At 46.1% G+C, this 14857-nt stretch overlaps 1 protein-coding gene across 1 annotated transcript in view; it reads left to right on the top strand.

Annotated features, from left to right (window-relative positions):
- The window catches only part of prr36b (proline rich 36b), a 39920-nt gene extending 25607 nt beyond the window's left edge, over positions 1-14313 (top strand). Inside the window, exons 4-6 of the mRNA XM_033644558.2 lie at positions 6036-6262; positions 6469-9618; positions 13235-14313. Of these exons, the coding sequence (XP_033500449.2) occupies positions 6036-6262; positions 6469-9618; positions 13235-14214 (4357 nt within the window). The 3' untranslated portion in view covers positions 14215-14313. The remainder of the gene's footprint in view (positions 1-6035; positions 6263-6468; positions 9619-13234) is intronic.
- The last annotated feature ends 544 nt before the right edge of the window (positions 14314-14857 follow it).

Below are 14857 nucleotides of genomic sequence, written 5' to 3'. Positions count from 1 at the left end.
GTGCAAGGGTGTGTTTGTAGATGTGTTCACTCATGCAGCAGACATGTGATAGATGTACCAGATATAGCAGAAAACTGTTTTTTTCTGTGTACCAGACCCACATATCAGTCGCTCTACTTTTAAGCATAAATAAGCATATATATATATATATATATATATATATATATATGTATGTATATACACATATATATGTATATAAATATTTTGATCTTTTTGAACATTCCCCATTTAAATTGTCTCATCTCTTTCTTCTCCATCTAATTTACTTCACTGAAAAAATCACCTTTGTGATTGATGTAGATTTGTAGATATTGGCTGCATCTAGATTGACATCATTAATATTTTGTAGAGTCGTTAGAGATGGCCGTGCTGATACTACGACCTTCTTTTCTCCTTTATTCTACCAGAAACACTTGAATATTAAAAGGACAGAGAATATCGGAGAGCTTTATAGTTCAGAGTACTTTCAACTTTTTTGTTAAATTAAAACTGGATTCTGTTATATACAAATTTTTCTTTGGTAATGGAGTGACAGAAATGATACATGCCTGAGTCCAGACCTTTCAATGACTTACTCCAGTAAACACTGAAAAAGTGGTTTCCCAGTTAATTAATAACGGACAAATGAGCACCACAGGGGGACTCGATTAGCCAATTAGCGCCTTGGGCGGGACTAACTAACATCCAGGTAGTCTTCTCAACATTACCCAACATCACAGTGTGTTTGACTTCACTCCGCTTCACTTTCAACAGGTATGATGGCATGACTATGCATCAGTGTGGACTAAAAATGACATTAGATTAGATGGCCTCTAATAATTGGTTAAGGAAAATCAAATCCCCCTTCCCCACAGAAATCAGTTGGAGTGGATGCAGTGTCAGATTGAAGATGGAAACAGAGTTCACAGTGAACTAACAAGTCGACAATTGTGTCTAATATCAGACAGATAGAGAGATGTTGAATTTGAACCCAGAGTATCTTATATTGTATTTGGGCTACACTCGGATTCTGCACAGTACAGTACATGAACTGTTGATCAGGTTTAGGTGGATTTTATCTATACACAGAGAGCAGGGAGCAGCTTCCTGCTTTGCTGCGGCTGCAGAAGAGGCAGACACCACTGTGGCTTAGTCCACCACAGTGAGTGCCAACTGGCTCCTATTGTCCCATAAAGATTCATTACAAAAGCGTCGGTCCCATTTAGAGAGGAGAGCTCTGATCAGGCTCATTTAACAGTAAAATTCCCAAAGTGCCCTCAGTCACATGATTGTGGCCACGTAAACCAGGGTGAAGATCCTGCCTCCATATTTCTGGTGCTTAATTAACACAGCATCATCTTTAATTTGCTTTTTGTCTTGAGAGGAGGGAGGTCCTTCCTCCACGGTTTCTCGCCTCTCCTGCAGGGAACATGTCTGCCTGCCTGCATGCTTGCTTAGCTCCTGCTTACTCATTTGCCCCTTTCATGGTGCATCTCATTATTTAAATCATAGCCTGACTCTTGTTGTATCACAGCAAAGCAGCACCAGCAGGCAACCGTTCACACAAGTGTGTAGTTGCAATAAATCTAGAATGTTATTAATGATCCTCAGGCCACCAAGGCGAACTTTAGTGTTTTTTTCTGTGTGCCTCAGTGCGCCTGCAGCATCTAACTGTCAGTCATCCCATTTTTCAGCTCCAGTGCATTTCTGGGCTTTCTGTCCAACATTTGCCTTAACCCCGATTCATGGTGTTGTTTCTCTCCTCGAGGCCTGTGGTGACATGTGAACAATGAACACAGCTTCTTACAAGCTGCCCATTGAGTTAAAATAGAATCATTTAAAGAGTACAATAACTCTTACAGGCCTCTCTGTCATTCAGCTGACAGTGAGCATAATTACAGAATGAATGGACGCTTAAAATTATTCAGGCATCAATGCATCACTGTATCCAGGCATTGTCACCACGGCCAAGTGTTGTTAAACTTCTGATCTCACAACAACACAAGACCTTATTTTGCTGTGGCCTGGTCTCTTAAATACTGTAACGGGTTTATGTCTGTATTCTGTGATAAGGAAGAAGAAGACATTGATAGAAGATAATGTTTAATCGGATGAGTATTATCTGGCCCCTCCGTCCCATCTCTTTCTCTCTGTCTTGGTCTCTATCTCACTCCTCCCTCTTTCTCTCTCTCAGTGGCCTGGTTCATTTCGAGCACTCTCTGAAGCTGTCCTGCCCTTTTGGATTATCCATATTCCTTTTATCAGACAGATTATTGTGAATGCTCTCTCTGAATATCCCCTCAGCATACTTCATCTCTAATGCCAGGTCCTCTATCTTTTAATTCTCTCCTTGCCCTGTAATTCTTTTCTTATCTTTTACTCTCTAACTCAGGCACCACAGACTCAAACATCCTTTTTCAAGAGCTTATTCTCATTTCACCTTTTAACATCTTGTCCACTGGCAAACAATGTCAAGCTTAAAATCTTAACATCTCATTCAGTGTTTCTTAATTTAAGTTAAGGACGCAAAACTTTGTGGTAGGGCTGGGACCATATGCTTATCTCACGATTCATTACTATCATGATACTTGGGTACTGATTTGATATGTATTTTGATATTTAAGTGTTGCCATTCATTGTTACGATTTATTGTGAATTTTGTTTACTTTTTGAAGACCATGGGAAAAAGTTGAATCATACTCTTTTAAGGCTGTATATCATGAGACATATTTCCAAAAACAACACATATCTACAGTAAGTCGGTCAGTCTCTTACTTTTAAATTGCAAATAAACTAAGAGGCTAACTGTTTTTATGGTTACTGCAGTTAAACCTTACTCTATCAAAGGTGCTATATTAAATTTACATTACTTACCTACTTAGTAAAACGTACATGCAAAAAAGAAAAATCATATACATTTTGAAGTTATCTTAAACGGCTACATTTAGCTGTCCCTGCAGTGTTCCCCATACATTGACTCATCTGTGGAGACTGCCACAATATCAATGCTGTGCACAGTGCATTGATTTGCTCAGTTTTGTCTCCTACTCTCACTCCCTCTCAGCCCACAAATGACACAAGAACTAGTCAATCCACAGCGTCTCCACTTCTCCCCGCTCTTAGGAGAGTATTCCCTGACAGGAGAGCAAGCCTTAGCTTTGGAGACACATCTTCAGTTGCAGTGCAAACCCCAGCACCGGGGTCAGAGCAGACTGGTTCTAATCTGTGTAACGGCAGCAACAGAAAGTTTGCTCATCTGGTTGGGAGTTTGCGCTGGGCTGGCTGAATTTGAGTTGCTGTAACTACTGGTGAACCAGGTGAGAGTGGAATCAAACGGAGACAGTTCAAGTAAAATAACAACACGAATGAATGTAATTTTTTAAAAAAAAACTTAAGAAACTTGAGCTGTGGCAGTTGCTATTCGTGCAGCTGAAGGTCCATCCTTCGTCCGACGTCATGTTACTCATGGATTACCACAATAAACAAGGCAACTTCTTTCCAGCTCCGCATTTGAATTACATAAATTCAGACTTTATAAAATTGAATGAAACACTGTAAAATGTAAAATTGCGATACTTAAGTGAATCTTTTTTTCCCCACCACTTTTTGGACCACCCGTCAGCTTCCCAGTAGAGAATGTATTTTAGATAAAATTTATTTGCTCAGACTAAACTGTCTGATTAAAAGAATAGATTTGTTGTTAAAACAGTTTTCCCTTAGCTAGCGCTGCAGCCAACATTTCACCACTGTGCCACGTGATAGACATTTTCATCGTATCTGTTCCAAGGTTCTGAGAGGGTTTTGTTTGGCTACAAGAACACTAACACATTTATTAGCAAATGTCTTCATCAGCATTTTGCTGATTTTCCAGTCAGGTCCAAACACAGAACATCAGTGTGTCACAGATGAGTGTGTTAGTGGTTTTTTATATCAGTAAAACTGCATCAACATGATCCGACAGCCTCAGTATCAGTAACACACCTTTCACTACCCCAAAGCTAATTCTAAACGACGAGGATCAGCTGTAAGAGCTTGTTTGAACTTCTGACGTGACCACACCCTGATTGTGTTGCCACCCGTTGCTCCCTGGCTTTAATCTTATTTCATGTTACCAAAACTGTGTTCAGTACCTTTGCCAGGTTGTGGAGAGCACGCACCTCTTCACTGCCCTTGTACAATGAGTGTACTGCTTTCACCACAGCCCAGGGCTCCAGCTGGGGGATTTTGAGAAGTTATTTTTGTTCTCCTTTCAGTATTAAAGATTAACATGGTCCCAGACATCTTCACTCTCTCCCACTACCTCCCCGTTCTCTTTCTACCAGCACTAGCTCAATTCTTTATTTAGAAACAGGCAGTTAGTGTAGCTTGGGCCCACGAGATTGTCAGGACTACTAGATGTAGGTTACTTCGCTCAAATGTGACATAGAAGCCAGCTTCTGGGCCAGGCTGGCCGCCAAAGCAGGCAGGCTGATGCACACCACCCCAAGTGTCATTCCCTCGTGGGCAGTGGGTATAGACGAGGGATCATGGACAGGGTTGACTCGGGTCGGGATGCCTCTCTGGGGTCCACTGTGACTCACCGTCCAGATTGCCTCACTTCAAAGCCCCTTGGGGGAGTTTGTCATGAGCCTGTGGAAGCGTGAGCTTGGCCTTAGATGCTGCTACACTGAAGACACGGTCGATGTATTATTTAGTAAATGCAGATTCCTCACATCATGCTGTTTGCTCATAGTCTTCTATAATCAATCAATCTGTCAAACTTTAATTGTATAGCTGCCTTCATACAGGTTAGAGCAATTTAGTATGCTTAACAGATGACTGAACAAGCTGATAATAAGACAACGACAAATATAAACAATTTGAGACTGACACAAGAAAAAAGTGAAGTAATAAAAATATAAAATAGATCAAAGACAATAAAATACATGGTGCCTAACTAATAGATACAGTCAGTGTCTGGTCATAGTTAGGGGGCATGGTTAAAGGCTTTCCCCCAGCCTGTAAATGCTGGGAGCTTTTAAATGCACATAATACACATCTATAACATACATAGACAATATTACATTTATTTTAGATGAAATGGATTTTTGGATTGGATGGATTCAACCTGCTGAAAGCTACACAGCGACTCTTCAGCACAGCAGTGAACGCTGCTTTGTTTCCCCCCTTGGCATGAAAGGATGTGACGTATTGTGGGCTTGCTCATAAATACCAGCTGTATCTTTAGTTCTTTTGCTGCACTTTGGAACAACTTCAAGACTCGTGCCAGAGGGCCTGAGGGGCTGACCTGGTTCATACAAGGCAAGCACGTCAGACAAATAGGCAGGTGCAATGAAGTGCCTTAAAAGCAAGTCTAAAATGTTTTTGAGTCAATACAAAAACTGACAGGAAACCAGCGTGAGGACTTTAACATAGCTGTAATGTATCTCTCATTCTGATCCAGGTAGAGTTTTGAATCAATAAAAATGAGTTGTCAGTCTGCCCTCTTGTCTTTGAAAGTCTTCAGCGGCGAATCCCTTGTGGAAACATGTTAACAAGTACTCAGTGGAATTAGGCTTCTTATGCCACATCTGTGAAAGTTTTTTAGGTCAGAGCTCTTGGCTGCTTGTGCACCCATTAAAAAAGGCCTCTCCTCTCCTTATCCCTACATGATTTGTTTCTTAGTCTTGCAATTTATGCAAGCAGTCTTGCTCATGTGTGCTGTCTTTAGGGCATCCTCTGGCAGTACAAGTGACTAATGAATGACACGACAAAGTCTTGCTCCCTGTCAGAACCATTCTGAGGCAATTACAGTTTAGGGCTGACCAACAGGGATCAGGGAGAAACCTGATGTTTGCCTCCAGCTGTGGCCTGACAGCTCAAATGCCTCAGTCACTTTCAATCAATCATCAGTATTTTTTTGTAAATAAAGAAGTCAACAACACAAATATGCCCGTCTCTTTGGGATATTGAATCATTGTATTCGTAATTTGAAACCGGCATTGTATCTCTGCCTCTGATGTCTGTGCTTAAGAACCTCTCTGTATCTCTCAACCTTCTTTGTCTTGTTTCTTCAGGCCTTCAACTGGCGCGGCAGCATCACCTCGTCCTGCCACAGGCTCAACCCGGCCACCCACTACCAGCACAACCAAGAGCTCCCCAGCTACAGCCAAAACTGCCACCCCTAAAACCCCCTCCTCCACCACTGCCAAGCCTGCTGCCTCCAAACTAACCTCCACTACCCCCTCTGGTGGCAAACCTCCAGCATCACAAACATCCAGGAACACAACCCCTGTGAAAAAAGGTAAAACACAAAACAAAATGATAATGTCATGAGCAGGGATGCACAAGAAAGGATGTATCTGATCCATTTAAACTTAATGTGCCACATCCTCAGTTTGAGAGAGAAAGCTTCCATATTGAATTGCTTTTTTGTCCATTATAATATGCTGTTACTTAGTTTAATTATATAATGTTTGCCTGTTCCTTGTCCTGTGTTTTCTCCCCCAGATGTTACCAAAACAGCCACTTCAGCATCCAAAAAGCCTGAGTCTCCCCTCACTCGCCCCTCCTCTACAACAAAGCCGGCAAAACCTGAGACCCCCAAAACCGCCTCAAAATCAGATGTCACCGCCAAAAAGCCTGCTGCCAGTAAAGCTGCAGACACAAAGACACCCAACCGCTCCAAAGCAGAAAGTAAGCCCACACCTAGCAAGGATGCTTCCAAGACCCCTGCATCCAAAACCACTGCAGCCAAGACCTCCACCCCCAAGAAAACGGTGGGCAGCAGCACCCCAACTCCAGTGAAACGTGGCGCCAAAGCTGCAGAAAAGGAACCTGAAAAGGAAATAGCCGCTGCTGTAGCTGCTGCTGCAGCTATCGCTACGGCGGCAGCTGCCATCGCCGGGTCGGAGGAACCAGAAGCAGCTGTGGAGCCATCTGCTGCAGACGCACCGGAACTGACGCCCAGCCAGAATGAAGCAGTGCAAGAAAAAACTTCAGACATCACACCAGAACCAGTGTGTGCACCAGTGTTAGAACCACTGCGAGAACCAACACCAGAACCAGTACGGGAACCAACACCAGAACCAGTATGGGAACCAACACCAGAACCTATACGAGAACCGACACCAGAACCTGTAAGGGAACCGACACCAGAACCTGTAAGGGAACCAACACCAGAACCTATACGCGAACCGACACCAGAACCTGTAAGGGAACCGACACCAGAACCTTTACGAGAACCGACACCAGAACCCGTACGAGAACTGACACCGGAACCTGAACGGGAACCAAGTCCTGTTCAAGTACGAGAAACATCTCCTGAGCCCCTCCCAGAACCCCTGTCTGTGTCAGCAGAGACAGATGTAAGAGCTGAACCAGTCCAGGAAGCAGCCCCCAGTGTACAGCCGTCAGCTCAGCTGGACCTCTTCAAATTCGAAGAGTCTACCAACGACTCAGTTCCCTCCCTGGGAACCACTGTCATGTCTCCTCCTAGTTCCCCAACAGGTCCTGTTTCTCCTGTCAGAGAGCCGCAGAACGCCTCCTCTCTGCTCGACATGCAGTCTGACCCCTGGGACAGGAACCAGGCTCTATCTGACTTTGCTCCTCAGAGTTTAGTCCAGACAGAAGAGGAAAAGGAGAATGAAGAGGCACAGGAGACAAGGGAGGAGGAAGAGGAGGAGGAGGAGGAAGACAAGGAGAACCTGTTCATGCCTACCTCCATAGCTGCATCTGCAGGGGCCTTCAGCATGACGCCACAACCTCACTTGTTGGGTGTCTCGCCCATGGATGATTTCACCTCCAGGGACCTGATGTCCCCTCATGAAAAGGAGGAGGCAGTGGAAAAGGCTGATGAGGAGATAAATGAGGATGACGATGAAGAGGAGGAGGATGAAGATGAGGAACAGAGGAGACTAGGCCACCAGCCTTCATCCTTGGTCACTGACATGAGCACATCTCAGCCCTCTGAGGAGTTCCAGGTGAGGTCCTCGGCCTTCGGTGGCTCCGCAGGGTGGCACGGTGACGACCAGCTGTCTGGGATGGACTCTGAGGACGTGAGCAGCTGCACCAGCAGTCGGCAGCAGGGAGTCTCCGACCTCAGCAGCACCCAGCACACCGCAATACTGGAGGGCACCCAGAGCTCAGATGCCCTCGTCGACTCAAGCCTCCGCGGCTCTGAAGGAGATGGTAATCTGATGGGTTCTCCCAATGTGGAAACCCTGGCCAATGAGGAGGAGGAAGACGAGGATGAAGAGGATGAGCGGGTGGATGATATGGACCTGAGTTCAGAGAGAGTAGAGGAGCATCACAAAGCTTTCCAGCAGCAGGAGCATGATGAAGATGAGGATGAGGATGTAGAGATGCACAGTGAAGGAGTGACAGAGAGCTGTGGGAATGTAGACGAAGATGACTTTAATGAGGAGGAGCGTTTAGATAACCTAAATCGCTCTGGTCCTCCTCCTTGCGTCCCTCCTACCTCCTCCTGGGGCCAGTCCAACCCCTTCTGTGATACCTGGGCTCAACCAGCATCTCTGCTCTCTGTCTCCTCCCCCAGCCCTGTTTCTGACCACGGTGCTGCTGAATCTGAAACGCCCATCCTGTCTCCAGCCCAGGCCCGTTTGGACAGCAGCGCTCCTTCCTTTGCTCCTGAGTCAGAGCAGGAGCCCCAGCAGCACCACGAGGAGATGAAGGGCTCAGCAGACGAGGAGGCTCATGCCCTATTTGCTGCCCCAGCTGTGGGCGCATCCCAGCCCGGCACTCTGGGCAGCACAGCTCATAGCAGCAGCGAGACGAGCACACCAGAGGAGCTCCGTGACTACGACAGCAGCTCTGGGGTGGAGTCCCGTTCTGACAAACAGCAGACCCCAGTGCCTGCTTCAGTCCAGCCTGACATGGAGCAGGACCTGGGTATTCACTTGGAGAAAGGCGATGGAGAGGAGGAGGAGGCTGAGACACTCCCCGCCGACGAGGTCCTTGGAACAGGACCCCCAACCGCTCCTGCATCCGCCCCGTCCTCCCCATCCACCTCAGGAGACGAGGCAAGCGACACAGAGGGCGAGATGCAAATCAACGACCCTGATGCGCCAGTTATGATAGACGAGAGCGCCGGTTTTGAAAGCCCTCCTCCCACCTGTAATCTGCCAGCTCTTGAGGAGGATGAGGAGGCGGGGGACACACCAGCCGGAGAAGGCGAAGAGGACGGAGGTGGAACCACCCCTCAGTCAGCCAACTCTGTGGCATCTTACGGCTTCGACTGCACCACATCCAACTCCAACGCCCACTCCATGGCTGAGAGCTGCGGAAAGAGCCCAGGGATCTTCTCCTTGGAGAATGAGGAGCAGCTGCCAGAGGAGGCCAAGGACCCCTCCCTCATCAAGGAGCTCACCCTGCCGTCAGCTGCTGCCGCCGCCCAGGCAGACGACCTGTTCGGCAGACCCGTGGACCTGATGCCTTTGGGCTACCCGGGAGTCAACCAGCCTGGCAGTCTAGATGAGCACCACTACATGCTGGGGGGAAAGCTTGCAGCAGACCACCTGGAGGACGTCGACCCGCTGGAGCCCAGTCACCACCTCGGGGCGGAGGATTCCGAAGAAGCCGGCGACAGCCAGCCGCCGTACTACTCCACCATATGTGATAAGACTGATAGTTTTCTGGCAGGTAATGTATAAGTCCCTCCTCTTACCCCTGGAATGCACCTTTTCCCCGCAACCCTCCCCCGTTACCTGTTGTTCGTTTTCTCTCCAGTTGGGTTAGATGGGTTAGAAGAAAAAAAGGAGAGCAAGATTGTAGGAAAAGATTTTAAAAAATGAATAAAGAAGATGGAAAAAACATGACTGTAGCAATTTTTAAATGAAGCCTCCCTCTTTCATACTGTTATGGTCATGGTTATGAGTGTACGGCTTAAACTCCTTTATGTACAATAGCTACTACCATTTTCTAGTAGAATGTTCTTTTTAAGTAACACTGCTTATTCTGTAGCCCCTGATGGGGTACTGACTGATTTGGTCCACTGTGACTGAGCTTTTAAACCGAAAAAGAAAAAAAAACCACAGATGGAATGAAATGGACTCATTGTGTATTTATCCTACTGTTTTTACCGAACAAATGTCAATGATTTTTTTTTGTTTTGTATTTGCTTATTTGTTGTTTTTTTGTTTTTGTTTTTTTCTGTTGAAACCTGGTCCTCCCTACCCTGTGTACACACGCTTCATGTTCAACAGCACCATAGCGACTAGTCACATTTTAAAAGTTTGTGTTTCAAGACTTTTAGCTATCAAAATAAAGGCTAGATATTAACACGGCAGATTTGTTGAGGTAGGTGTGGGAGTATTAGATTGCAGTTGGTGAAGTTTTTAATGTGTGCTTCAAGAGGCTCTACGCTCTTTGCATAGGTTGTTAAGGTATATAACGTGCAGTCACGTACAGTATGTGTTTCAGGCATTTGGTTTTAAGTGGCTAAGCTTCAAGCCTCAGTTAGCTGATCATTTGTGTTCCAGACTAACAACTAGCCTTTTATTTGTGATGAGACCCTGCATTGTCCTACATCACTCTCACAGTTGAGCTTTACACTCGCTGAAACGTTTTCATAGTGAGCGTTTGGTTTACTATTTCAACAGTATATTGCATGTTTAACTAACATAAAAGACTGTGTACTACCTTGAATTTGAAACAGTTCTACACTAGACATGTTCATCGATGAATGGTTCACACTAGGTTATCTTTCAAAATTCCATTAAAACATCATTGCAAGGCATTTTGTTCCTGTTTCTTATTTTCCCTGTCGATCCAGCATGCCTGAACTTTACTGTCCTCGTGTCCGAGTCGCTGTGTATTTGTGTGTTAACACGACTGATTTCCCATGGCGTCTCAAACTCCTCACCATGGGAATGACCGGTAAACAGGAAGTGATGCAACATTGTACAATGGTGTTGTATCTAAAATGGAATTTTGGTCAAATCAAGGAGGTGATTCTGATGGTGTCCCTGTGCCCTGTTCTCCAGCATGCTGTTGCCCTCATGACATTTACAGACACTACACAGGCTGACCAACATCACATTCAGACCTCGGCAGGTGGTGCTCACTTAGAAGGTGCCCTGTGGAGGTTTAACAAACGTATTGAATGTATTTACCTTTTCACAAAACACTTAAAAAGCTGAATCTAACTATAAAGCAAGGAATCCGTTCATCCAATCTACTTGACACCTGGCGGGTGAAGTCCTGGGGACCTATGGGTGTTCAGTTGGGTTGGGTATCATTTAAAAAATTACAATACCAGTACCCTTAAAGTGATACCAATACCAATAGAGTACTTCATTTGTTACCCATAATATGAATGGAGTGGTTTGTCCTATAGCCATACTTACGAATGTTTTGGTGACATCGAGCTGCCAACTCCGTCGTACACACCAAGCAACCTTAGCACACTATGGACTGTACTGGTTGTAGATGCAGGAGTGTGAGCTCAGAGCTGGGGACAGTTGTGAGAGTCCACCCAGTCGCACACACCCAGTGACAGGGCTAAGTATTAGCATCAAAGGGTCGGTGTTGATTTGAGTTTGTTGGGATCGTTTAGCAGCTTGATGTTGGACGTTAGCATTCGCTGCTGTGTTAGCTTGGACAGCGAGTCTGGAGATGGCAGCATCAGAAAGTTTAGATGGTCCGAGATCAGATCCCTGCGCAAAAAGGATTGAATGCAGATATCGTTTGACTGGAGATTTTTCGATACTACTTGGTACTGGGATATTTCGGTCTTGCTGACACCCAGCACTAAGCCCTAAACTTAAAATAAACACGCAAACAGCTCCATGCAGCAGTGTGGGCGGGGCTTCAGGGCTCTGCCATACTAACTTATAACACTAATAGCCTAACGATATCACCGACAGAATACCTCTGCTAATTTAATCCATGCTATACCTTAAAACCATGGTGGTTATGTCAAAGCAAGCGACTATTTGGGAAATCACACCTCAGCTAAGTGTATTTCATCAGTGTCGCTGACTGCAGGTAGCAACGATTTAAGGGTTTTTCAGGGGCGGATGTAGTAATTTTGCGGCCCCAGGCAAACACTGTCTCGCTTTGACCCTTTCTTAAACTGAATATTGGTGTTGGCAGTGGTAGCAGAAGAAGTTAAAATGTGTCCTGCATTCAAATTTTTACTTAAAGAGTGAAACACTATCAGCACAAGGTACACTTAAGAGTACAGCACTATGGGGGTCTTTCGTACCTTATTTTGGGATACAGATACAAATAGCAACATAAACCAATATTTTTCATATCTAAACATCTTAATAAATCTAGCTGTTTGGGGTTCTGGTGTTTTGCTCAGGGGCCAAATGAACGCCCACATACTCAGGGACTTAGGAGTTAAACATTGCTCCATATCACAAGCACTGGTCAGAAACTCCACAGGGTACATTTAACGTAAACTGGACAGGAAGTGCATCGACATGGACGTGCTTTAAACATTCAAACGGTGAAAACTACTCATGTGTCTGCAACCTCCTGAATGTTTCCCTCACACAGACAAACATACATGAACTCTTTGTACAGGCCACCTGAATGCACCTGAATGTTGAAGCTCAAGAACACTTTCTCCCTTTCATGACTTTTTCCTCTGACCTGCCCGCTCCTCTTGATCAAAATCCTGACATGAAAAACCTCTAGACTCTCACGTACCCGTCTGATTGTTTACTAAATTGTAAATATATCCATGAGACTATGCAAGTCCTACTTCAGGTTTGTGTTTTGGGACACCACTGCTTCCCTTGTATAATATACAGTTACATAGGGGCACTTACAAAAAAGGATTGACCTGCCTTTAGCATCATTTTATGACAAATACATTCAATCATTTCAGTCAGTTTCTGTGATGTTTTTGTCGATACGTCCCCCATGTTGTCATCTGTCTCTTCAAATACCTGTTGTCTGTACTGTACTGTGTACACATGACTGCTGTCTTGCATGATAAAGTGTGTTCAAAGAGGACAAAGCAGCAGATGTGAGTGTGGTGCGCAAGGAGAAAATATGGTTATTTGAAAGACAACTTAAGAGAGAAAACATCATGCAGTAACTACCTTATGATTTGTTCGTAGATACAGTGTATTTATTCCTGTGTCATGGATGTCACTTTATTTTCGGAGCCCCTTTATTTTTTTTCGTTACACCTTCGCCCTCTTGTCAAATCTCTCCTGAACCCTCCTGTTGTTGTACCACCCGTTCTGTTTGATGCATGCATCTCTAATGGATGCACCAAGTGATCTTGACTGTCTCACAGGAGACGAGAAGACACATGAAGCGGACGAAGGTCACAAGTGGCAAACACACTCACGGGAAGACAACCGGAACCAGAACCACACTTCTGGTGTCCCTATAGCCAATGGCCACTACCTGGCACTGGTCCCAGGCAACAGGAGGCCCATTGATCCGACTGTCGCGGCGCATTTCACCAAGATAGCACCCCCGCCTCCTTTGATAGAGACCAGCGTTGACGGTCGCATGGGTGGAGAGCAGTTAAGGAGGCTGGAGCAGCACCAGGAGAAGCTGAGGGAGATGCAGCACCGTCAGGAGCAGGAGAGGCAGAAGAGGCAGTGGCTGGAGGAGGAGCGGCTGAGGCTGGAGCAGCAGAAGCAGCTGGAGAAGCAGCGCAGGGAGCTCCTCCAGCTGCAGCTGCAGCAGCAGCAACAGGAGCACCGGCACCGCAGGCAGGTTCTGCAGTGGCAGCTGGAGCTGGAGCAGCAGTACCGCATGCAGCAGAAACAAATCCAACAACAGCAGCAGCTGAGGAGGAGCCCCACTGGAGTCATGTTGTCCCCGTCCACGGGGCTCTGCACCATCTACGAAGCCATGGAAACCAGTGACGAGGAGGACGAGGCCAGAGGTGAGCACAACAGGAACATGCAGGTGGTGGGGAGGAGGGTGCTGTACCCCCAGAGCATCACGCAGGATTTCCACAGGCAGCTGCGTCCAGTGCCTCCACAGGAACTGGAATGGAACAAGAAGGTAGACATGGTCCAGCAGCTCATCAACCAGACCCTGATGCTGTCTGGAGACGGAGGCTGCCCTCCGCTCCTCCTCCTCCCTGTGGGGACCGGGGGCACCTTAAGCCCCTTGGAGAGCAGCATGTGGCCCAACCTGCTGCCTCAGGTCAGCCCTCCTGCCGCCACAGTCACCTCCGTCAGCAGCTACTCCCCAGACAGCCGGGGCAGCTCTCCACCTGGAGACTGGACTGTGGTGGAGGTGGAGACTCAGCACTGACTGATCAACAAGCTGATCTAACGATGAACAGATCAATACATTAAGTAAAGGGACAGTTCACCCCCAAATCAAAGTCTGCTACTCAAGATAATCCACAGACCTTGTTGTGAGCAGTTTGATGTACAAACTATTTTCTTTCTACCAAACTACACACACCATGTAGAAGGAAGAGTGCATCTACTGCTAGCTCACCTAGCACCACTCAGCCAGCTCAGCCGGGAGACGCCATTAATGTTTACGTCATGCTGTCAGGAGCTCTAACTTCTCATCCATGAATACATTTATGCTTCTTCCTGCGTGGTGAAAGGGTTAGTTAGGAGGCATGTGTTTACTAATGGAGGAGAGGTTCGAGACAATGCCAGATGTAAACATTAAAGGCGTCCTCCTTGGCTGAGCTTTAATATTGGCTAGCTCAGTGGTGCTAGGTGAGCTAGCAGTAGATGCACGCCTCCTTCTGCGCAGTGATGCGGTTGGCGGGTGTCGGTCAGTAAAGAGAAAATAATCCCAACATGAAACTGCTCACAACAAGGTGTGTGGATTATCTTGAGTAACCAGGTCATGATTTCTGTAAAGAGACATTGCTGTTGAGTCTTTCAAATGTATTTTTTGGCACTTTGAGCACCACAAGCTGAGTGCCATCTAG

Source organism: Epinephelus lanceolatus, chromosome 18 (genome assembly GCF_041903045.1).
Source record: "Epinephelus lanceolatus isolate andai-2023 chromosome 18, ASM4190304v1, whole genome shotgun sequence".
Taxonomy (NCBI): domain Eukaryota; kingdom Metazoa; phylum Chordata; class Actinopteri; order Perciformes; family Serranidae; genus Epinephelus; species Epinephelus lanceolatus.
Note: the sequence above shows the minus strand (reverse complement) of the source record. Positions and strands in the feature narration are given on the sequence as shown.